Source organism: Denticeps clupeoides, chromosome 20 (assembly GCF_900700375.1).
Source record: "Denticeps clupeoides chromosome 20, fDenClu1.1, whole genome shotgun sequence".
NCBI classification, from domain to species: Eukaryota; Metazoa; Chordata; class Actinopteri; order Clupeiformes; family Denticipitidae; genus Denticeps; species Denticeps clupeoides.
Window position 1 is genome coordinate 6910041 of NC_041726.1, and position 24717 is coordinate 6934757.

The window sequence follows — 24717 nt, forward strand, 5'->3', positions numbered from 1 at the left end:
GACGCGCATGTGCGACGAACGGATTTGGCACGTGGTGGCAGTATTGCGTTGTTTTGATACAGGGATGGGGGGGTTACATTTACATTTGCAGCATTTATCAGACGCCCTTGTCCAGAGCGACTTACAATCAGAAGTTACAGGGACAGTCCCCCTCCTGGAGCAATTTAGGATTAAGTGTCTTGCTCAGGGACACAATGGTAGTAAGCGGGATTTGAACCTGGGTCTTCTGGTTCATAGGCGAGTGTGTTACCCACTAGGCTACTACCGCCAAAAGCGGGGTTGACACATCCGTTTTTTTTCCTAGAAATTTTTGTTCATGTTTTTGTGAAATCAGAACTTCATATAGCAACTATATGTTACCTAATTATTATTATTATATAGAAAATTAGATAGGTCACACCGAATCACTATGCCTGACCACGATGACTCCAATTACATACAACTGACTTTGACGGTTTGAATAACGTTACTGGTTAATTTGTGAGCATGAAGTGGAATTATGAGAGAGAGGATTGAAGGGTGAAAGAAAGAAAATAAAGTGCAGGAAGAGTAGTTTTGTGATAAATTTACCACAATGTATGTCCACACCCTAATCATACTGTAAGTCTGTAGTTTTGTATGCCTAGGCTGAAAAGGCCTGAGCAAAACAATAATTTATTATTTAAAATTTATTATACGTCTTTTTTTCACAGAATTCAGTTGTTGCTGTCACAGTCCAAGACGATTTGTATTAGCGTGAGATCTGGCAACATGGGTTATTTAGGGTCGGTTAAACTCCACGTTACCGTGAAAAAGCACATTTCACGCAGTGATAAAAACGACACAAAGCGTGTTTACGCCTGCCATTATTTAAAATGTGCTGATGAATGGTAATTAAATTATGACAAGTTTTGCGAAGTTAAGTGCAATCTGTAGCGAATGTCATAATGTAAAATTTGATCTTTAATGTTATATTATGGGTTGTGTCGTTGTCTGGTTGCTGCTAAGCTCAATCAAAAAAAAAAAAAAAAAAAAAACCCGGCCCTGATTTGTTCTGACAATGTTAATCAACAGCAAAACCCCCCCAGGGGGGAGAAAATTACAAATGCCTAACTACGTGTGACTGGGTTGAAAGGACGCATGACAGACCTCGGCATGCTGGAGGTGCCCGGCCTACTATTCACCCTGCAAAAATGTAATCTGCTGATATGCAATTACACACCACACAGGGGTGTAATGGCTGCGCAAATGCCAGCTTCTGCAGCAACAACCGAATAAGCATCATACTTTAAAAAAATTAATTTCATTATTCCCCCCCCCCCCTTCTAGCTGTTTTTTCCTGGCCCTTTTGTCTTCCTGGTAGATAGGCCTTTATTATACGAGTTTGATGCTCTATGGAAATCTAATACCCCTTCATCAGGTGAAATGCTCTTTGTTAGCGCCCGGTGTTCGGCATAATGGGAGCGCTCATTCGCGGCCATTTACTGCCTTCAGCCCATCCAGCTTTAATCCATGTTTTAATCAGACGCAAACGCGCATTTGAATTCATCTTCGTGAAACGGCAACAGCGACAACAAAATCTGTTCTATTTAATTACCTGCCATTCAAGGAAAATGAGTTTTTCGTAGGCCATGCTCGCGTTCATTATTCAGAGCAATACAGATTATTAAATCTTTTTCTTTTTTTTCTTTATTTTTTTAAAACAGGTTGCTCTCACATTCACTTTTTGCTCTCACATTCACCCTGACCTTTTCTGGCTGGCAAACACTTTTTGATTTTCCTGGGCATATTAAAGGATCCCCTTCAAGTGTGCCGGTGCAGGCAGCTTTAATTGCATCTGCTTAAAGATTCAGCCTTTCCAACGGCCATTAAATATGAGATCTCCTCTCACTCCATTGCATCTCTGGAAAGAAAAAAAAATCAGTTTACATGAATTTGTAATTTAGACAGAGTTAAAGGAAAGCAAAGCACAACCTTTCGATGTCATAAATATTGATGTTGCGGCTGCGGTGGTGCTGGTTTAATTATCCATACTGATTAGGACAACGCGGGGCAACGCCGCTGAGCTCACCGCGCTCGGTTCCTCACCGGTTCCGAGGCCGGCAAAAAAAACACGGCAGAGCTTAGAGAGAGGTACAAAAGATGGATTTCGCAGGGTTGGAATTGATGAAAAGTGCAATGGTGCACATCTGTGAGCTGCTTTAGCGCAGAGGCCGAGGTCTTAGAGGCTCAGGGTGGTTGGAGAAATTGGCGGGGGTAAATAAATGGAGTGACTCAGCTGTGTGGCGGAGCCTCATTAGCAGGGGTGAAGGCAGCGTCTCGTGCCCCGGGGCTCTACCATCAGGGCCTGGCTGCTGCAGCCAGGCTACTGCAGAACTGCATGGCCAATAAAACAAAGAAATATATACATATATATTGTCACGGGGTGATGGCGGCCGGCGTGGCAGGAACAGGATTTAGGGGGATTTCATATAAACCAAAGGCACAGGACTACATGCATCAACACAGAAGGTTGTTGGTTTGAAACCCAAACTGCCAAGGTGCCGCTGAGGTGCCACTGAGAAAAGCACCGTCCCCACACACTGCACCCCGGGTGCCTGTCATGGATGCCCACTGCTCACTCAGGGTGATGTTAAAGCAGAGGACACATTTCGTTGTGTCACCGTTGCTGTGCTGCAGTGTTTCACAATGACAAACTAACTTTCAACAGACAGACAAACAATGAACCAGCAAGGACTAGACACAAGAGGGCGACTTAAATACACTCAACAACAGGTGAATACTACTTCGCATAAGATACCACAAAGATCCAAAGTACCCCTGAGTCACGACCTACATACATATATATGTGTGTGTGTGTATATCATCAACCGGAACATTATTGGGACCAGATATGGCAACCTTAATTGTTTTATTGATGAGTTTATTGAATTTACACAGATCATTGTTAGGGTGTTGATGTATTGTGTTCCCAATAAAACTGTGCTGCATGATCTTGAACAGGGGTTATGTGTTGGCCTCTTTTGTCCCTGGTGTTTTCTCCCCCTGTGGTGGCCACAGATGGGTCCGGTTCAGGCATCGTGTGGCCACAAGTCCCCAACCAATCGAAGGCTTGTGCTAAAACGCCGCCTCTCCCATCACCACGAGAGAATCGCTGTTTCTAACTGTGTCGCGTGTGACAGGACTCTCACATCTTATCACGTCAGTGGAAAGGTCGCACCCTTTTCCACCTCCAGCCATCATATAGCACACACGCATACGCACACGTCGTTCAAAGAAAACATCTGTGACACGTGCAGCGTGTGTCACCATTGTTTTTGTGAGCTGTTTTCCTGCCAGGAATATGCATGATTTATGTCAAAGCTTCCACATCCCTGTCAAAAAATACAGAAATTCTTATAAATTCCTACATACTGTATATATACATACTATGTGCATGACATTAGTACATGAATAATTATATTAAATCATATTCATATGGATAAAAAAAATAAACTAGCAAACAAGAAATTGCTTAATTTGAAGTCATTTAACTATGAAATGTGGCTGAGAATAAAAATGACCTGCAAGGGTGAAGCCAAATCCACTGCCAACACCATCAGATTTAATTGCTGTCTTTAATTACTGCCACTACCTAATGTGCTCAGTACCTGCTGTATACTCAACATACACAGCTTTTCTTTGAAATGTCCCATTAAAAACCATGCAATCTGGCAACACTGACAACAGTGTGCATGGGCAGACATTCATCTTAAAAATGTTTATGAAATGGCATGTTTAAAGCTGTGTAGAATACAGATCAACGTTTTACGGTACATGATTATTACAACGGCTTATTGAAGAGCCTCGATAAAAAAATATAAATATTTCACTGCCTCAACAAATACAAGCCGCAGCATCCCTGGACACCTGATCCCGAGCCAACTCAGCATCCATGGGTCTCCACCATCATGAGGGAATATTGTCGGAGAGACATTTTTCCTTTAATTTGCAGGTCAATACATAGAAGCGGACAGAACTGAACCATGAAAATTCTTCGCAGTCGACTCCAATTATTATACCCCCCTGTCCAATAGTTTCCAAGGTCGCTGGCTGGACTTTTTCTTTGCGACATTAATCATGTTTTTTTACAACGTCAAGCCAGCATTATTGTCCTACCTCCATCCCCCTCCCCTGCAGGTCCCACCTCCTGCGTCCAGTCATGTTGAGTGTACTGAACATGTTTGGCTTCCGTATGCCATTGAAAGGCTTTTTTATCTTAAAAAAAAAGAAATGTGTGCTGTTGCGCGAGTGTGTCTGTTGGTTGTTCACCAGCAGCCGGCGGGTAAGAAATTTGGGGTTAAAAAAAAAACTGTCTAATCACATTGTGAACGTTCTTTCTGCCCCAAGCTTCTCAGACAGATGCCATTGTCTCGCGCTGCGGTGATGTGATGGAGGAGGTGATTGGTCCTCGCCAATGTGAAAAGGTGAGTCCCCCGCCCAGGCCCTGGCAGCCGGCACCAAAGAGCGTGCTCTGTTCACGGTCAGCACCTCTAATGAGTTCCATTCAAAAGACCACAGAGATAAGGCCCGGCCTTACACACACACACACACACACACACGCGTGTTCACAGAACCATGGCTTGTGGTCTTTGAGATGCGCAGCAGTTAGTCAATTCAGCACCTTGGAGAGTGTTCGTGTTGCTGCTCTGAGACACATTGCCACAAATTGCACCGGCAGCAGATATGTGTTCACCTTAACCAGGCAGGGTACGGCTACAATGAGGTTGGGGTTGGGGGTGGGTGGAGAATTAACTGTACAGATAAACGTGTCTTTTTACGGCAAAACATTTCTGAAAAGCTGGTCGGCAAAATAATGAAAAAAAAAAAAAAAAGAGAAACGAATTACCTGGCCCACCGGCAGCAAGAGATGAATAGGGTGTGACAGGGGAGATGAACAGATGGAAGGATGCTGGACTGGAACACGGTGGTTGAGGAATGGACGGGGACAACCTGCACGTGTCTGCGGCGAAGCCAGTCAAAACCTCCTGGGATCTGCCAGCATCTGGAACTCCATTACGCTGATAAAGAAGTTCTGTCAGTCAGACCAATCAATGCTTTTAACTGAACATAAACAGAGTAGAATGACAATAAATCCAGATCAAGTGGTGCACCAAGACCATAGTGTGGCACTTAAAGGTCCGCTATTATGACATTTTTATTTTGCTTTTATATCGGTCTTAGTGTCCCCAAATACTGTATCTGAAGTGTTTTTCCAAAATCCAGCCTTGGTGCAGAATTACAGCCACTTTGATCCTGTCCCACAGTGAGATTTCCCCAGGACGTGCCATTTTGGTGTCTGTAGCTTTAAATGCTAATGAGGAGGAGAGAGGCGGGACGAAGAGGAGAGTGGCCTATAGAAGTTGAGGGGGCATTCGTGGAAATTACGTCATCAACACTTTTTGTTTGACATCAAACAGGAAGCTGTGTCACCGTTTTTCCACTGGTTCTTCAGAGTCTCGCGTGAACAAACTAAAAAACACACTTGTGTTAGGAAACCTTTCCCCTTGTGAAGACATGTAGACATCAGAGCAGAATGGCCAAAGCACTCTTTACACATATTGCTGTTTTTAGCCACTGCAGGACCACAATGTTATGTTAATTAATATGATTTAATTGCTCATTAACATGCTCATAACAATTATTAGAAAACATTATTCACTTTACAGAAACGTCCAACTGTTTTATGATTTCTTGAACTTACACAGTATATATTTTCCAGGATACAATTGTGTTTATTTATAATTTATGATATTTATATAGCCCTCAAAGATTTGAGACAACCACATCCTGAGGCATGAAGGTTTTTGTGACCGCAATATCACATCACCGCTTAGAGGTACGAATGTTCACTTGAAAGCAAAGATTTGATTGTGCCGATCAAAGGTCAAGGTCAGTGTGACCCCCGAGCACGCCCAGTTCCTGTGAACACGATCTCTCAAGAATACTGTAAGGCAACCCCTATGAATTTGGAACAGACCCATGAATGAACTGATTTGGTGGTCAAATGTTTTTTTCTCTCCCTCAAGACTAACCAAGCACTGAAACACTTCAAGAGCACAAACATCAAGAACTGGACTATGAAAATCTCGGATGAATGTGGTCTAAACTGTGAAGGTGACTAATTTGAACTTTTTCTGCACAAAAAAAACCCCACTCAAACCAAGTGGTTTACCTATTTGCATATAAATATTGAGAATTGTACATACTGTTTAATTTCAAAGCTTTCGAGGAAGTAATGTGTGTTTAACGATTTACATGTCTGCATCACATGCATGGCGACACGGCTCGGTTTTAAGCGAGCGTTGCTGCGTCCGAATTAGACGCCTTTATCTGAGTAAAATGCAGAGCAGCTTCGGAAGCGAGGGCCGATCGCGCAAATCACGCCGCAGATGTGTGACACGAGATGAGGGGCAGGGGTCTGGAAAATACACAGAGCCCCACGGTATCACACTCCTTTGATGTGTTTCATGCTGCTCTTCCTTGGCCCACGGCAGAATTTGGATCCCAGAGAGGGCCTCCAGGTCAAGTGTGTTGCAGCTCTCTTGCCACCAGTTTTCAACTGTGAATCATTCTTATATCTTACTTTTCCTATATAAAGCCTATTTGCTGTATTTTAAAGTGATAAAAAGTGAAGTGATTCTCATCGTGATACACAGCTGCACAGCACATGGTGCACACAGTGAAATGTCCTCTGCATTTAACCATCACCCTTGGTGAGCAGTGGGCAGCCATGAGAGGTGCCTCGGGAGCAGTGTGTGGGGGACAGTGCTTTGCTCAGTGGCACCTCAGTGGCACCTTGGCGCATCGGGATTCGAACCGGCAACCTTCTGATTACGGGGCCACTTCCTTCACCGCTAGGCCACCACTGCCCTCCACTAGGCCACCACTGCCCTTTTAAAATCTAATGCCATATTGGAGAAGAATTGTAAGTGCTTTTAATTAAATCTCTGCACTGATCAACATCGTTGCTGGTAATTAGATTTTTACTATCAATATATCAATAGATTGGGCACCTTTATGTAAAGAAAGGAAGATCGTGGATGTATGGGCACGGGTACACCTGCCTGTGTTGGCTCCTTCCGTCCTTTGTTAGACTCTTTCCTCAAACCCCCCCGCCTTAACGAGAGTTGGAGCTGTGTAATTAGCTGCAGCATGGAGGTTAAGGACTAGCGGTGTCTTTCTCTCCCTGCCTGTCAGGGAAGAGGAAGGGAAGCTGCCGGCGTGAAGGAGACAGTTGCCGTGGCGTCGGGTGACTGACAGGCCCGCCTTCCTGCGGGATTCTCAGTAATGAAGCCGGAGCCTGGGACCGAAGGCTGACTGAGCTTGTTCAGAGTCTGGGCGACAACGCCAGAGAGGGTTGAGGTTCCCGCTCTCTCCCGTATCCTAATTGGGGGAACCATGGATTCCTTATTTCCACTCTGAGGTGGTGGAGAACGCTGGAAAGACAAGCTGATCTGACTTTTCCCTCCCCTTTTTGACAAAGGAACCAAATGAGGCTTGGAGGTTATGGTGAACTCTACTGCCCTACCTCATCCTGTGTTGGATTAACTCACTCCTATAATTAATGCATCTGAATGATTGATGCACAATGCAGACTAATCCCAAGGAAATGTATTATCAAGCCCTTGCAGGACACCTCTCATTATAAACCCCGCTATATATTATGGATTTAATCAGAGTCATCAGTGTTTTCCGAATAAATATAAAATTTTAAGAAAAACTCAATTGGTACTATGGTACATTACATTTACAGCATTTATCCAGAGCGACTTAAATTACAGGGACAGTCTGCCTGAAGCAACTTAGGGTTAAGTGTCTTGCTCAGGGACACAATGGTAGTAAGTGGGATTTGAACCTGGGTCTTCTGGTTCATAGGCGAGTGTGTTACCCACTAGGCTACTACCACGATGAAGCCCCTCTGAGATCTGTGGGCTTAATATGTTAAATACTTGGGAATATGAATCTGAAAAACAGCTGACGTCCCTACTAGGACTGGGTGAATAATGAATAAGTTCTTTTTTTTCAGAATTAGCCTGAAACAGGTACATAGTTCACTTTTAGAGACATTCCAAAAAAAGATTTTTTTTGATCGATCATATTTCAGGAGTTTGACTCTTTCCTATGAATAAGATAAAAAATTTCAATCCGTTTGGTCATTCGTTTAATCTAATAATTATTTCAGCTCCATCTAGTGGTGCTTCCTTGTAAAATCTGTAATTACAGGATTAATATTGGCTATTTATTTTATATGAAAATTGCAGTAATACGTGATAATTAATTGGTACCACAGCATTTATGAGCCAGTTATAAAACCAAATTGCCCATGTTACTACAGGTCACTGTGCTGTTTGCATGCAGACCAGACCAAGGGTCGCAGAGGTACAACAATCAAGGCCGGTGAACTTCTGAAACAGTGCGATCGCCGCCGCCTGGCAGGATTGATTGCACTGGCTGTAATGGCACCGGGAAAGGCTCCAAGGACAAATCGTGGTAATTACTCTGTGGTGAGATAGCACCGTCTGATCAATTGAAATGCAAAATTGTGTCCTCTCGGTCGGAGGTGGGTCCGATGTTAATTTGATTTGCATCACATTTGGCACCCCAGAGTGCTTTTTGATAGTGCACATTAACGGCTGCATTAGCAAGAAGAGTGCACGCCCAGACCTTTTTTCCCGTTTTTCCCTCTGTGATGTCGTCCGTGGCCCCGTAGGACGGGATTTCGCTGCTGACAGAAGCTCCCAAATGCTCCGGAATACTCCAATACATTCAGAGGCAGAAACGAGTACCGCCCTGACTTTCACTTGTCCCCAGCTCTTTCCATTATGAGGGAGTATCGGTCAGATGTCTGCGTCAGATTGGCGCTAAAGGAGTCGGGCTCAGATGACCCAAAGCTCTCTAGTGCCTTATGACAAAAGCGCGAGCCTAAATGGCTCCCTGTACGCCACTAAACATCCCACAATGCCCCGGTATGACCCGCTTGCGTAATGCGCCACTCATGTTTGTTTGTGTGGGCGTGTAACTGTAGATCTGTGAGAGATCAGAGAGAAGATTCCTTTCATCTCTCAATTCTGCTGTTCCTCTCTCTGGCCCAAATTTTCTTACCGCTCCCCGCTCGGGAGCTCAGGAAATGGAATCCTTTTGATTTTATTTTTCTTTTTGTTCCGTGCACGGCCTCGTGCCAGCTCGAACCCGTACTGTATTAATCCACGGCCCGCCTGGTCTTCCTCCAGCTCGAGTATCTGGCTGTGTAAGTAAGCATCTCCTCTCCGGATTAAGAATCTGCGCAGTGACGTTTTTTCGCGGGTATTATTCACCAAGTAGAGAATGGACCATTGTTACAGCGCTAATTGCGGCCTGAATCACCAGTGATCACCGTTTATTGGCTGAAATGACGTGCCGGTGATCAGTGAATGATTTTTCTCGCAGGGATCCAGCTACAACAATGATTAGTCTGAGTTTTGGCACCACGGTACTTTAGGGATTATAGTATTTAAATCAAGCATGTGAGAAATAAACTCCAGAAAAGCGCCGCCGTCGGACTGGTTGAAGCTGGAGCCAAGTTGGTTTCCCATAAGATGCTCTGCGCCTCGTCCGTCCATTGCCCTCATCCTCCACGTCGTTAAGAAAAAAAAAATCACTTGTGGGGACCTTCCAGTTCCGCGTGGGCCGTTCTCATTCTGCCAGAGCTGATTGGCTGCTGGTAAGGCATGGGCGGCGGCCTGACCCACATTCCAGGAATGCCAGCGTTAACGCAGACAGTAAATAATGCATCAACGTACTGATATCTGATCAAGGAGAACATATCACCTCCCTCTCAAATTGTATTTTTTTTAAATCAGATAAGGCTTTTGGAACTGGCGTCTGAATGCTTGTCTTCATCTGATTTCCACTCTTGTTTATGTCTCAGATTTGCTGTGCAGGATGGGTCCGGTCCTCTCCGTCATCTTTGTTAGGTTTGTGGCCTAATTAGACTGGGGTGTTGAGGAAGGCAGGCTTCCTTTCACTCACTTGTGCATTTAGTACCCGGACCTCCATCCGCTCTCCCTTGAAACGCTTCTGATTCAACAACAATGTCTGGCTGGGGACATCAATTGGATTTTGCACACACACACACACACACACACACACACACACACACACACACACACACACACACACACACACACACACACAGGAGGATCAAGTGGTCTGATAGGTAACGTCGCCGGGTGCAGCGTGCCGATCTATGGTGGAAATTGCGAGGTAATTCCCTTTGCCTGAGCCCCTACCAGGCTGGTGGGCTCTGCCGACAGGAGCTTTGTCTTCTGAGCTCGACTATGGCAGCCATTTCACCCCCACTGCAGCGCCGAGATCAAAGTGGCCGAAAAATCTTCTGCTTTCAAAGTAAAGGGGAATGTGGACTGTAGAAAGGCTGCTTAGGATCTGATGCATGCTGGGAAATAAATAAATAAACACACACACACTTACAGTCATGGGTCTTGCATCTTTTACATTACAGAACAAAACTGAAGAAACAGGACTTTGAAGAACAGAAAAAAACTGAGGTTATGCAATAAACAAAACCTGCAAAAAGTTGAAGATTTGCGTCTCTCCAAACCAGGGAGCTTTTACTGTGATGGAAGCATTTCACACTCTTGGCTCCTCTCCGCCACCTTAAGTTGGACAACGGGGACGGTTTCCAACAGTCCTGAAGGTCCATGCTGAACACTTTCTTATCATTCACTCATGTTAATGAGCATCTCATGTTAATGAGCGCCTTTTGATGACGACAATAGTGAAAAAATTCGGTAAAAAGAGGCGACTAGACATTCAAGTTCAACTCCAAGACTTGGTTGTATTCTGCATCAAGATTTCGAGGGAAGAGTGAGTGAGTCTTGGCTGGGATGCGGTAGGAGTTTGAATTTTGGGTAGGAGTTTAAATTTTACCTTCCACCTTTAAATATTTAAAAGTGAAGTTTGCACGGTAACAGACAATATTACAATAAACATTTCACTAGATGATAGAAGGAAGGCACCCCTTTGACGCAGGTTTTAAGTCTTAATGCTTTCCTTTCCTGATTCTGACGTAATTGTCACAACCGAGGGGGGAATGGAGACAATGGACACTGAGGGTAGGGAAAAAAGGAACAGTTTATTGGGAATGGGCATAAACAAAGCCACCACGCCACAACAGACCCCTCTGGTTTGGCCGCCTGCCAGTTTGCGTTCTGTGGCTGTGTGCAAGTCCTACGCCTTGCACACAGCCACGAGCACTTTCCAGCAGTCCTGGACACTCGCACGCTCCTGTATGTCACATAAAAACACAAACAGATGACATCACACACAAACCAGACAGTTGGGGGACCGGGGAACCCTCGGGCTGCGTGTTGGAGAATCGCTCAGCACGATCCCCAGCGCTGCCTGGTTAAACCGAAGCCCCAATCGCGCGGGTGGAATCGGCGTCAGTTCCGCATTTTTCCTATTTTGGAAATGTGACAGGCTGACATGTTTAATTTAAGTGTTTGGGACAAGAATATATTTCAGCTTCCTCTAGAGTCTCACAGACGTGTTGGTGGGTTGAGAGCCGTCTGATGTTCACACGACTGATTGCTTTGAAGGAGTCTTGAAGTTTTTTTCTGCAAAAAAAAAAAAAAGCCCAAATACAATAACATGTTTGAATGGATGAATGAATTAATTAAATCTTCTGTCTAAAAATAGACATCGAAGAACAATACCGAGCCCACATCTCAGACTATTTCTGTTCACTGGTCACTCTAAACTGTTTTCACATGGGACTATGGCTTGATTGATCAATCGTGGATTATTTCTCAAATATAACTGGCTATCAGTGGCTAAACTAAAATCCCAACTAACCAGCTACCGTCTTGTATGTATAATGTCTTTAGACATTATACATACAAATCAGTAGAACGAGGAAAGGTTATATTTTTAGCCAAAAAAAGAAACCTAATATTTAAGGCTACCAAGGTTGTTACTGTACTGATAACTTTATGACAATAGTATTGGCCTGATTGGTCTTTTAACAAATTCTTTAATACCAAAATGTTTCATTTTTGGAATGGTTCTTTGTACTGCGTAGAGAAATGCCGCATGTGTTCCGCAATGCATGTGTTCTAAAGTGGGTGATGGTTCCTCATTGATGTCGAGCTGCTTAATCCTGATCCATTTACGCTCTACAGGGTCTTAAGCTATCGCTAACAGAGGCCCTGTAACGCGATCCGGCGCTGTGCCTGGTCATACCGATGTGGCGTCGGGACCCCGCCACCAATCGGGCCGCCTCTCTCTCAAACAAAATGAACATGTTAACACGGCAGCATGTCTGCATCGGATCCCTATTGTCTTCAGGCCTTCTGTTCCGCACGTTTCTTGCCCAGGGGGGCAGGAGCCATGAAAATCCGCTCATTGTGCATTTTTGGCAAAGCGGGCAGGCCGCGATGCGGAATGAGCCGGGGCGGCGAGCGGGATTGGTGTTGGAGGGAAGGGGGGGGTGGGGGTGGGGGGGGGTTGCGGCAGACCCGGAGCGCTTCGCTGTCTCCGGGAAGGAATCCCGCCGATGCCTTCTCATTGGCAGAGTGGCGAAGAATCCAGGGGTCGTTGGTGGAGGGGAGCGGGCTGCTTGCGGGGGGGGATGGGGTCGAACAGAAGATGAAAAAAAAAAAAAAGAGCGCCTCCCTCGTTCTCCATGACTCATTACGAGCTACGTCGTTGGCGTACGCAGTAATTATAGACGGGGAGTTGTTAAGGCCCCCTGCTGCCCGGTGCAACGTGATGCCCTTACAGTCCCAATAAATATCTTGTCTCTGCACTTTTATGCTCGTTTATGCTAATATTACATTTACATTTTACAGCATTTATCAGACGCCCTTATCCAGAGCGACTTATAATCAGTAGTTACAGGGGACAGTCCCCCTGGAGACACTCAGGGTTAAGTCTCTTGCTCAGGGACACAATGGTAGTAAGTGGGGTTTGAACCTGGGTCTTCTGGTTCATAGGTGAGTGTGTTACCCACTAGGCTACTACCACCCCCTAATAAGGGTTTTATTGTTTCAAGCAATGTTTAATGTCCCATCATATGGGTTTATTGCCACCAAAGGCGCTGTCTGGTAGGACGAGCCTCCAAACCAAGAATACGCCATCTTTTATGGTGAAAACATGCATCATCCTTCGGAACTCATAACACATTTTCAAGAATGGCTTGAAATGGCTTTTGGCTCTGTTTATTCTTCTGTTCATGCACACATGTTCCTTCCAAGCAACTTCACCCATTGGTCAGGAGAAGGACATGCTGTACTTTTTAGTTCAAATTAAGGCATCTGATAAAAACTGTAAATGTAAAAATAAAGATATATATTTTGTTGCAATTAAACATGATCCCTAGAAATAGGCTACACATTTAAGATTAATTAAGGCAATACTGACAGCCCCGCTTCAGGTGCCTTCAGTAGTCGGGTCCCGAGTTCCATCTCTGGAGATGCTGGCATTCGTCACTCAGTCTGAACCGTTCCTCAGGCAGACAAACGTGGAGATCTTCTCCAAACCCCACGTTGAGTTAAACAGGAACGCCAGGCATCCTATTCTCAGCATCTCTCGCTTTGATGCCAGATGCAGAGAAATCTTGAGCGCGAGAACATGTTGCTAGGATACAATGCAGTTTTAACTGTACTTTTCACCCACTGTGGCCTAAAGTTGCAAACTTAGAACATGTTAAACGTGGGCGGGGTACATCGCTGTGGTTCTTTATCTACTCTGCTATAGTGAACAGTGGAGGGAGTGGTGGCCGAGCGGTTGCGAAAGCGGCCCCGCAATCAGAAGGTTGCCGGTTCTAATACCGATCCGCCAAGGTGCCACTGAGGTGCCACCAAGCAAAGCACCGTCCCCACACACTGCTCCCCGGGCACCTGTCATGGCTGCCCACTGCTCACCAAGGGTGATGGTTAAAAGCAGAGGACACTGTCTGCTGTGCTGCAGTGTTTCACAATGACAAACACTTTATGACTGTACAGGTACAGTCATAATGCATGTCCATAAACAGGAACTACACCCGGGTTTTGTTCTTGAAAAAACGCTGGGCTCCATTGCTTGACAACTTAGCTGTATTGGAAATCAATATTCGCCTTTTTACTTTACAGATTGACAGGCGCTGATTTGTGCTGAAGTTGTCAGTCGGCTTTTAGGGTGCCGGGGGACTTCCTGCATCTGCACACTCCTCCCCCCAAGTTCCTCGGAGGCAGAAGAGTGGTCGACCGCGTATTGGTCCAACGTGTTTAACTGCGAAACACGCTGCTAATGCCGTTAATTTGGAGCAGATTGAATTAGGCTTTTTCCGAGAAGTGGAAGGCCCTCGCGACCGCACCGAGAAGCAGGGTGGGCCGCAGGGTTCAGCTGGTCCGCCGCCCCCGGCCGTTTATGCAATTAAAAACCAATCAATCAGCCGCCCCACGTGCGCAGATGAGATAAGAAAATGAATGATTGCGCTTGTAGGACCCAATACAGGAAATACATATTTAAACGTGTGCTCATTTCCTGGAACGCATCAGTTGATCTGTTTTCTTTTTAGCGGCTTATGCAAATGGAGGCGCGCAGATTCCGACACATTAATGCTCGAAATATCAGGCCGATGTCAGGATAACCTTCTGAGACGATATGGAGTTAATCTCTGTGCATAAACAAAGTTCACATGGCGATGGATGCCGGCTCTGATTTTGGGGCACCGGTGGGCACTGGGCCCAGTGGTGACAGGGCATATTGTGCACGCGCATGAAGGACGCCGTCCCCTTGCATTTGCATCATGCAGCGCGCCCCGTCATTGAGAGGGATGCCACGTTCTGCGCCGTGCCACGCAACGTCCCGATGCAGCGGGGACGCACGGGGCGGATTGTGCTTGTCTGCACTGCGGTTGCCGATAGCAACGACACCCTTCACATCAGGCCCAGGGGCATCAGAAGGACTGAATCCACCTGAATGTTTTTGCCCTGGGAGAGGGGGCGCAGAGAAACCCCGCCGCTCGGCGCGTCCCTTACATGGGCCGCTACCTCCTTAAGTCACCTTCATCGGGGTTTTTCCGACATGAAACCCGCTCAGCCGCCTCTCTGCGTGCTACGGCGGCGGCGGCAGATGCCGAGCGTCGGGAAATGGGCACGCTCCGCTCGCCTGACAGCCCAGTCAGATGCCGTCGCCTGAGAGACTCTACCTGTGACCTCCCCGGCTTCTTCTGGGGCCGGCCCCCCTCCCTGAGACGGAGACCCGCTCCCTGCCGTCAGGCCTGACACCTGTCCTCCTCCCTCGTGGCCGCAGATAGATAGCCCTGGTGCTGCAGTACATCATGTAGACAAGGTCATTAAAGAACGAATCAATTGAGCACACAGCGGCGGCGGCGCAGCGGGGTTCAGAGTAAACGCAAAACTAAAAAGTGGGGGAGGGGGTTTGGAACTTCACATCACACCTGGCAACCATGTTCTCGCCACATCGGATATGAGCCACACTGTCGTTTTTACATCAAACGTTCTGCTGGCTGGGTTTAGCCAACACACAATCTCCCAGACAGTTGCCATGTTTGAAATGCAGATTTGACTCAATGTGAAAGTTGGGGTGGGAGGGCGGGGCAGTTCATCTAAGCCCCGCCCTCTCACCCCCCCTGTGTTTGTTTTGTTGCAGTTCCCCCCAAGGATGGCCTTATGTTGCTGAGAAAAGAGGTAAAGCTCTTTTAAATCAGCTTGGAGACAGAGGCTTTTAGAGTGTGAAGTGGATTTGGGGGGGTGGACTGAAATAGAGGGGTGGCCCTCTGATTGCTTTGTTCTCAATCTCTTAACAGGCTCCAAATCAATGAAGCAAAAGACAATGAAAACGAGCGAGCGTGTAAGGATGGGTTCTGGTGTCGGGACTGTGCTTGACTGAACTCATTTCAGGGATGATTTGCCTTGACAGATATGAGCTGCTTGGATTAGCATTTACTCTGGGTTTAGGTCCATTATTGGGACGCACCGAGAAACAACCTATTTAGGGCCAGCAGCCTTTGACCAGACACGTCTGAACTGTAAACAGTCACTGAGCCGCTCTTCTTAACACTTTTTGAATTACTGGTCATATGTTAAAAACCTGCAGATGCTACGGTGCATGTAACATGCCCGTGAATTATGCATAGGATTATATAACACGTTTTTCACAGTTATCCATAAATGTATACGTTTAATTGGTTAAACATTTTATACAAATGTAGTGTTTCTATTATTATTATAATTACATGTAAGTACAATATAAAAAAGAGGCATTTCATTCTTTTAATTATTGTTTTTAAAACTTTTTTTCTGTGCTTTCCCGGAAAAGATAAATTGTGTTTCTCATCTCTAGAGAGCACTGCAGTGTTACCGTGTGTCTCCAGCAATGTGTTGTGAAATGGCTCATAATTAATTTCTTGATTGCGGGCAAAACAATGGTAAACGTTTAATTACATTAGGCGCCACACTTCCATTTTATTTTTTTTTTCATTTATTTTCCCCTTGGTTCGGTCCTTGTACCACTGATAGCGTTTGCACATTTAAATTGGATGAGCTTGGCTGGGCATGGCCCTCCCGCTCTATTGGTCGGTCTGACGCCCTCGGCCCCTCCCCCTCTGCAGCTGTTCATTGTGTTCATTTGCGTTTCGCAAAAAACAAAACGGCGAAAAAAAAAACATACGCCAAGCCGATCGTTTATTTTCGGTGCGTTGCGGGAAACCAATGTTTTTGTGTGGATCACAAAAATGTCATTAATTGTGCTCTTATGTTTGACTTTATCTTCTCGCATTGTTCACAACTAGTTTGTGTTGCAGCATATTCTATTATGGCTGCAATCGCATAATAATGCCATGCCATTGGTTCCGAGTGCCCCCGGGCAATTGGTCTGCACGGTCCCTCTATATTCTTCATGACAACTGACCTCAATTTCTTCTACGACCTTTTTTTGGGCACCTTTGAACTAGGAAAAAGTGCAGCAATTTTTTTTTATTGTTATGTACTTATGAACTTAATAAAAAAAAAATGTCCAGTTTTCCCATAGTAAGCGGCAGCGTAAGCATTCTTCTGCTGCTAATGCATTATCTCTGCATGATTAATTGCTAATAAGAACTGGTGACATGCAGCGTAGGAACAAAGCAAATGGAAACATGGTGCGTTGTGTTATTGAGCGCTCGACGAGCCTTTGTTGCGTGCTTCGGTATGATAATGCTCCCTGCCGCTGTCGGGCTAATTACAGTCGGATTCAGGCTGGTGCCGAGGGAAGGCGATGGTGGGATTTAGTGCACCAAACCCGCCGCTTCTGAGAAGTGCGCATGGTTCATACTGTAAGGCTAACCACAGAATTTTCAGAATCTTTTCGGAATTTTTGATGCTTGCTCATTTTCTCAGCCCGCATGTTGAGTGGTTTATTTCAGTTTAGGTGCATGTCGGTTTTTTCTTTCTATGGTGACATGTGCATTGAGTTTGTTACCCTGCCTTGTTCCATGCAAAACTGAAGGAGGAGGGGATTTGGAATTGGCAACCATGCTTTCTCACAAGTCAAAAATCATTCTTTACATCAAACCCTTTCCTTGCTGAGTACTGACATTAGCATTAGTCATCATGTACATTTACATTTACGGCATTTATCAGACGCCCTTATCCAGAGCGACTTACAATCAGTAGTTACAGGGACCGTCCCCCACCAGAGCAATTTAGGGTTAAGTGTCTTGCTTAGCGAAACAATGGTAGTAAGCGGGATTTGAACCTGGGTCTTCTGGTTCACAGGCGAGTGTATTACCCACTAGGTTACTACCACCTCCACCACCCTACCACCATCACAGAATCTCAGTTGCCATGTTGTTGTTGGGAAAATCACGTTTCTAACTGTGCTCTAAATCACAGCAATCATGAACTTTGTTCTAACGAATACAAATCTGCTGCACAAATCAAACCACGAAATTGATTCTGCACAATGCATGTGACTCTGCATGCAGACTCCACATAAAGCCTGGAAACAGGTGAAGTGATCACTGATGATCTTGCAGCAGTCAAGGGATAGGTGTGTCATTGAAGTTGATGTGTTGGTAGAACAATGGCATGAGTAAAAGATGAAAAAGCAATGCAGCTAGTGAGATGCTTTAGACAACCTTTGGTCCAATGGTAATGTTATTCAAATGCAGTGGCCTTCAGAAGTTGCATTGTTTTTTTTACCAAATCACACTCCAAATCATCCAGATCTCAATAAAATCAAGCATCTGTGGGACGACACTTGAGCCCAATCACTGCAGATCTGTTGTAAGTGAAAGTGAAGTGATTGTCATTGTGAAACACTGCAGCACAGGAGACGGTTACAAAACAAAACGTGTCCTCTGATTTTAACCATCACCCTTGGTGAGCAGTGGCCAGCCATGACAGGTGTGGGGACGGTGCTCTGCTCAATGGCACCTCAGTGACACCTTGGCAGATCGGAATTCGAACTGACAACCTTCTGATTACGGGGCCGCTTCCTTAACCGCTAGGCCACCACTGCCCCACAATCTTGAGACCAGATAGCTTCAGTGGGTCAGGGGTATTTTGGCAACCCAGTCTTAAAATATCTAACAGAAACAAATGAAACAAGATCCCTTAGTGGCACCAACTGACTTGATGAACTTGGCCTGTTTAGTCGAACCATTCCCATGCAGCTTCAGCATCTCCTTCACTGCTGCAGTGGACTTTATCTCTTTGCAGGTTGAGAGGTTGAGTGAGTAATCCAAGCCTGCTGATACCCTGTAATCAGGGTCACGAAGAACCTTTTAAAGCTCATCTCTCCCTCCCTTGCGCTAACCCTCCGTAATGCTCTTTTTTGCGACCTCTGACCTATGATCGCAACCGACACTAGGGTTAGCAGATGTAATGGAATGAAATCTGGACCAAGGTGACCACGGCAAACAACAAGAAATGCACCGGGCCAGAGAGCAGGAAGGATGGACGACGGCTGGTATTCAGCCTGAGGTTTTACTTCAGACTTTATCGATTGTTTTTCATTGTCTGCACTTTGAGTGCTTCCTTAATGCTTGAAGTTCGTTGTAGACACAAGAAATTGATCGGAAACGAACGCAGCCCACCACAGCCGGAACACTGATTCAACAGATTCAAACTTGACACCGTGTCATGCTGTTTCCACGTAATCCCCTGATCTTGTGTGTTAGCGTTGTGCGATGCCGGTGTGGGCGTCAGAGCAACGCATTGGTACGATTCAGGCTGGCCCTGCCCCCTTCTGAGGTGTTGACCCCCGGCTCAGTGCCAGCTTCAGGGTGTGTGTGTGTGTGTGTGTGCAGACTGCCGTCTGTTGGCGCTGCAGCCTGCTGGCTAATTTGTTCTGCGGTGCGCTCAGCCTCATCGCGGTTAGCGGGGGGCCGGCGGCTCCTTTTATTCCGGTAATGGCTGTGAAATGACTGAATGGGCCGTTGTAGTGGGCGGCCCAAGAAAGGTCTGGAGAGGAGAAAAGCTGGGTGGGGGGTAGAAGACATGTTGCCGTTTGGGCCTATTATGGAGGTCCGACCTGCATGGGCTTGAGTCCAAACTCTAGGGGGCTTCTGGGAAGTGCTTTTTCAGGCAACACATGGCAAGCTGTTGCAAGTCTCCTTGAAAGGGCCAATTTGAATAGGAAACGCCTATTTTGTAGCCATTTGCCCACAGTATGAGCTGAAATTGCTAAACCCATTTCTGGAGCTTCTTGCTTCTCAGGTCGCACAAACCAAGGAAAATTACATGATCCAACTCAACAACTTGAGCAATTCAACTGTCTTGCAAGATCAATATGAATCCCACTGTGCAACATGAATCTATTAAATTTGAATATGACAGGTACACTGACTGTAAGTGGACGTCTATGTAAACCATGATGCCACCAACTGAATCATGGGCTATTTTGCATAGCAGAAGACGAATAGTTCAAGAAAGATGATCTGGAAAAAAAAAGAACATTTAACCTGAATTTTCTGGGACTGTCCATCTCAAAGCTGTTTTAACAAATCGTGGTGCCCAGCAACCCATTGACATGCAATATGATGACTTTTCCTCCCGTTTGTCTTCAGCGTGTGCAAGCTAATTTGCAGTGCGGTAGGTTATTGGAGCGGTCGGCGTGGAGCATTCGATCTTGACACTTTGATTGAGCATCTGCTCGTGTCACTAATTTAATTTCGCTTGTGCTTTTCTACCCAGGCCTTGGCTCTCCACCAACAGTAATAATGGAAACACGATCCCATGGTATAGATTTCATGGTATAGAATGCCAGGCCATAACATGCTATTATTCCATCGTTTTCTTCCAAAACACGACTTTTTCTTGGTACGTTCATACTGTACAGTTCCACGAAGCTCCCCCATCTCTCGAATCCGGTGCGGTTCAGGCTCAGATGGTGTTGGTGACTCAATACCTGTTCCTGCCCCAGTCCAGCGGCGTACTCCCACCGAGTGCAGAGACGAGCGGATTCGCCGAGCGAGAGAGGCTGAGCGAGCGAGCGAGCAGGCGAGGGAGGGAGGGGGGAGGGTGGTGCTGCATCAGCTCAACACACGCAGCCAGGCGTCGGTGGCAGCGGCAGCAGGGCTGGGGGGATCTATTGTTCCCCCGCACGTGTTTTATTTTTTCCCCCTCTCCTGCTCCCCCTCCCGCTCAGACCTCGTCCTCTTTCACTGACCCAGCAGAAGAGGCAGGGGGGAGGAAGGAGACGAAGACGGGAGGAGAAAGTGGCCGGGAGAGGAGTGCACGGCCACTCTTCTGGATTACCGTTCCTGGAGGAAGCCTTTCCCCCTTCGCACGAGAACAGGAGACAAAAATTCAGCAACAACAAAAACACACTTTGGGCTCCCCCCCCTTTTCCTCCCCCCTCCCCCCGGATCTGTTTCTTCGGCTGCATCGCTGCATCCAGGAGTGGGTCTGTGATCGTGTGTGTGCGATCGTGCGAGCATGTGGCTTTTGGGCAGCTTTTGTCTGCCGGAGTGTCCTGGCCGGGCTGCATGGACCGTGGGGGCATCACCGGGCTGGTGTGTCCCTCTGTGGGGGGTCGCTCTGCTGCTTTTCGGGATACGGGATGTCCAGGCACAGACGGTCGCCAACAACAGACCTGTCTACATCTGGCAAACCGGTAAGGCTTTTGCAACATTTCACCAAATTCCAGCTCAAAGTGCATCATCACTTCACACTGCTGAAGTCAAATGGACAGGTTCTGCCTGGGGAACCTTGCAACTCTCTGAGTTCTTGAGCTGTTTTGTTAAGTTTTATGCATTTCTCCGAAGTTTACCTTGTCCAGCATGGCTAAGGGATGTTGGGAAGTACAAATTGGTCATCAGGCACGGTTTGTGGACTGGTGTATACCCACCCATCCCTGCATCCACTGCAGCAGGATGACGGGGATGAAATGGCATTGGGAAGCGGCATGGAAGAACCTCGCTCATCTTGTTCATACTGGCTTGAGTTCAAATACACTGCAGGGTTCCTTTTTGTGGTAGAATTTCATAAATGACCAAATATGTTGGACAGTGGTTATAAAATGTAAATTTTGTGTGCCTTTTGGGCATGCAACTCCTTGTTTTTTCTGCATTGTCTGAGCTTATATGTGTCCCTTGTATTGCACTGCACAGTCTCATGATTGGACCCCACTTGAAGTCCCACTGGGGGCAGTTCGCTCTGCTGTTTTTTTGGGTGTTGCCACCTCCTCCTCCTTTTTTCATCTTTGCTCCCGTCTTCTCCTCTCTCATTCTGTCTTCTACGCTTGGCTTGGAGATAACAGATCAGGCTCTTTGAGGGGAGTGAGATTAGTCACGCTTGGGACGTTGGGATGGTGAAGTGGGGGAAGGGGGGCAAACATATCCGTTTTGGGGTCCGCCTAGGGCAGGGGGCTTGGTGGCTCTTCGGATGTGCCGTGGGGGATCGATGGCCCATTTTGGCTCCCTCTCAGCAGGAGGTGGGTGGAGATACTTCTGAATCAATGCTGCCCCCCAGGGGGAGCCCGATCTTCTGCTACAGCTGATCAATGCTTGGCCTCTCAGCGGGAGTCGACCCGCCGCTTTCCTGATCAATGTTGGGTCGTCACTGCTCCGCTGCGTGATCCAGATGGTCTTGGATCAATGCGTGGGTTTCGTCGCAGGGCTCCAGATACGCTGGGCGACATTCCAGAGTCCAACACCAATGATGTGGAAGAGTTCTTTTGAACTCTTGCCATTGTTAAAGCCTCTTCCTTGCTTGTCTCCAGCACTCATATTAATGCTCATAATGTCCTTGAGCCCACAACCAGAAAACCTTGTTGAGATGTAAAAAATTACTCGAAGAGACCAAAAGGGCATGTCATGGGAATGTTCTGGATACTTCTGGAATGGCATGAGGTCCATCTGGGAATGGAAACCCTTCTCAGCTAAAGATGATTTCCAATTCTATACTTGAGTTTTACCTTGAGAATGATGAGGTCCATTCGTCCAACAGAGGAACAGAACTGTATTCAGGAGTAAACGCACACTAGCACATAGCTGCTTTATTATTTAGACCTTTTACTAAACAAGTTAACCTTAGACTGCCTGCAGTTATGAATAGCTCTTGGCTCGATGCACAATTACTTTACCCTTCGTGCAGTAGAGCTTTTCAGGTTTGTTATGAAAAACAATAACCGCCACGAATGTAGCAGATCTGATTGTGGGGACACACGTGTGAAGGGATGAATGGGGCGTCTTGTGGGGCTCATCTGGGCAAAATTGGACCGTTGGTGGAGGTGCAATGTCTTTTGTATCTATGTGTGAACGTCAAATAGGCTCGCCTACATGCTATTATTCCAGAGCTCATATTATCTTGTGTAGATATATGATATGATGATGATGGGGGGGGGACTTCCCATATTTCCCAATGGAGTGGTGGATCCGTGTAGTGGCTGATGAAAGGGTGTGGGCGGGGGGTTCAGCGCGCCGCTGTGTTTCTGGCATTTCGTCCGAGGTGGAACAGTGATGCGAAAGGAGAGAAATCCTTAATGGGTGAATTTGACACCTAAAGAGATGCATTATGGGTTCATTTTGTCTAGTTAATCTCAGCAGTGAAAATTGCAAATTGCATTTTCTGCGGGTCAGGAAAGGTCATGCAAGGATAAACCATGCAGTTTGGTTATTAAATTTGCTGTGTGATTTGGTTTCAATGTCTGTTTATGGTTTTGTCGGGACATTGTACTTTTAGCCCTGCACCAACACACACACATATACAAACACACAACCTGACACATTTCTAACTCAGCAGCACTCCTAAGCTCTCACATATACAAATTTCTAAAAAAAAAAAAAATGAAATCTCTCTTAACACATACAGCCACACACACCCTTGTGTCTGTTCTCTGATGCTAATTGACAGGGTTGTTCCTTCACCCCTGCATTGTGCTTTTGGGACATTGTGTGTCCCAAAGCCCCTCCTCCTCCAAGCCGTCTCTGCCCCACCTATCCAGCCTGGCAGATGAGGAGGCCATTATTCCACCGTCCACCACACCCACTCCTCCTCTCACCCACACACTGCCTGCTAATGCCCTCCACAGCTCCTCTGTCACCTCCTGTCCTCCTCTCCGCTCCAGTCCTTTGTCCATCGCCCATCTCTCCACACAACATCCTTTTGGGGTGGGGAGTGAACTTTGACCTGCCTGCTTTAGATAGCAAAACAGACATCTGTTTGTTTGGGTGGACTAGTTGCAGCAATAGATCAGGGCAAAATGTCAAGTGCTTAACTCGAGTGGTTTTCCGACCATGCAGGTGCAACAGGGACACAGGGAGCTCCTCTCACCCCGACACCTTCCATCTTTCCCAGCTGCACATGGAGCCAAAGCCCAGGCAGAGCAAACATACGGACGTTCAGCAGTAATCCAAGCCGTTCTTTTAGCATAATTATGTGCCGCCATCAGGTTGGATTGTGTGTAGGAGCCAGAGTGGCGCTCTGGAATAATGGAGAGGGATGTAATGAGTTTTTCCCCTGGATTCATCACACTCCAAATTGCCTGCTATTATTTTGGGGCATTTTGGAGGAGGCCGGTCCAGCTGTTCTCTGCAGAGCAACGGCGCGATGCCTCAATCGCTCTCTCTTTTTATTTCTTGTGCCGTCGTCTCCTGTCCCCTTCCCCTCCAAGGCCTTGTTTAAATGCAGCCTTCCACCTGCCGCTGTTCTCCGCACCACCCCTGTCGTTGTTTTTCCGGGGGAGAGCGAGAGAAGATTCCTAATCAGGATTCACGGACACACAAAAGACAAGGAGACAGGAGAGGAGGAGCGATTTGTTCCACTTTCCGCTACTTTTACTGAAAATACACTCCTTTGTACACACTCACATATGGCTGTTTGTCTCTCTCAAACACATGCTGTCTCACACATTTTGTCACACACAGTCTGTATCTCACACATTCATCTCACACTCACACACACACACACACACTTTTCCATTATCATTCTCAGTGTCCAGCCCATGCTAAAGGAGTGGCTGAAGATGTGTGTGTGTTTGCACCTCATTATGCCTCAGTGGTGGGGTGGGTAACTGGGCTGCTGTGGGGAGTCGGCCGTTTGGGCACGCTAGTCTGGCATAATTAGCTGGCTGTTGAGCCGCGTTGGGTCCTGCTGCTCCTCAGAGTCCTACTGGGTGGAAGGTGGTGGTGGTGGGCTGCTGGGGGGTGGGGGTGGGGGTGGGTGGTACCAGCCTGGTGCCCAGGACACCAGCCAAGGTTTTAAAACT

General features: G+C 46.6%; 1 protein-coding gene across 2 annotated transcripts in view; it reads left to right on the forward strand.

Annotated features, from left to right (window-relative positions):
• Positions 1-20556: 20556 nt before the first annotated feature.
• Positions 20557-24717, forward strand: part of thsd7aa (thrombospondin, type I, domain containing 7Aa) — a 94559-nt gene continuing 90398 nt past the window's right edge. For both annotated transcript variants that reach the window (XR_003743335.1, XM_028964150.1), the window contains exon 1: positions 20557-21123. Coding sequence is in view for 1 of the 2 variants with exons in the window: in XM_028964150.1 (XP_028819983.1) it covers positions 20946-21123 (178 nt within the window). In the remaining variant the exon portion in view is untranslated. The remainder of the gene's footprint in view (positions 21124-24717) is intronic.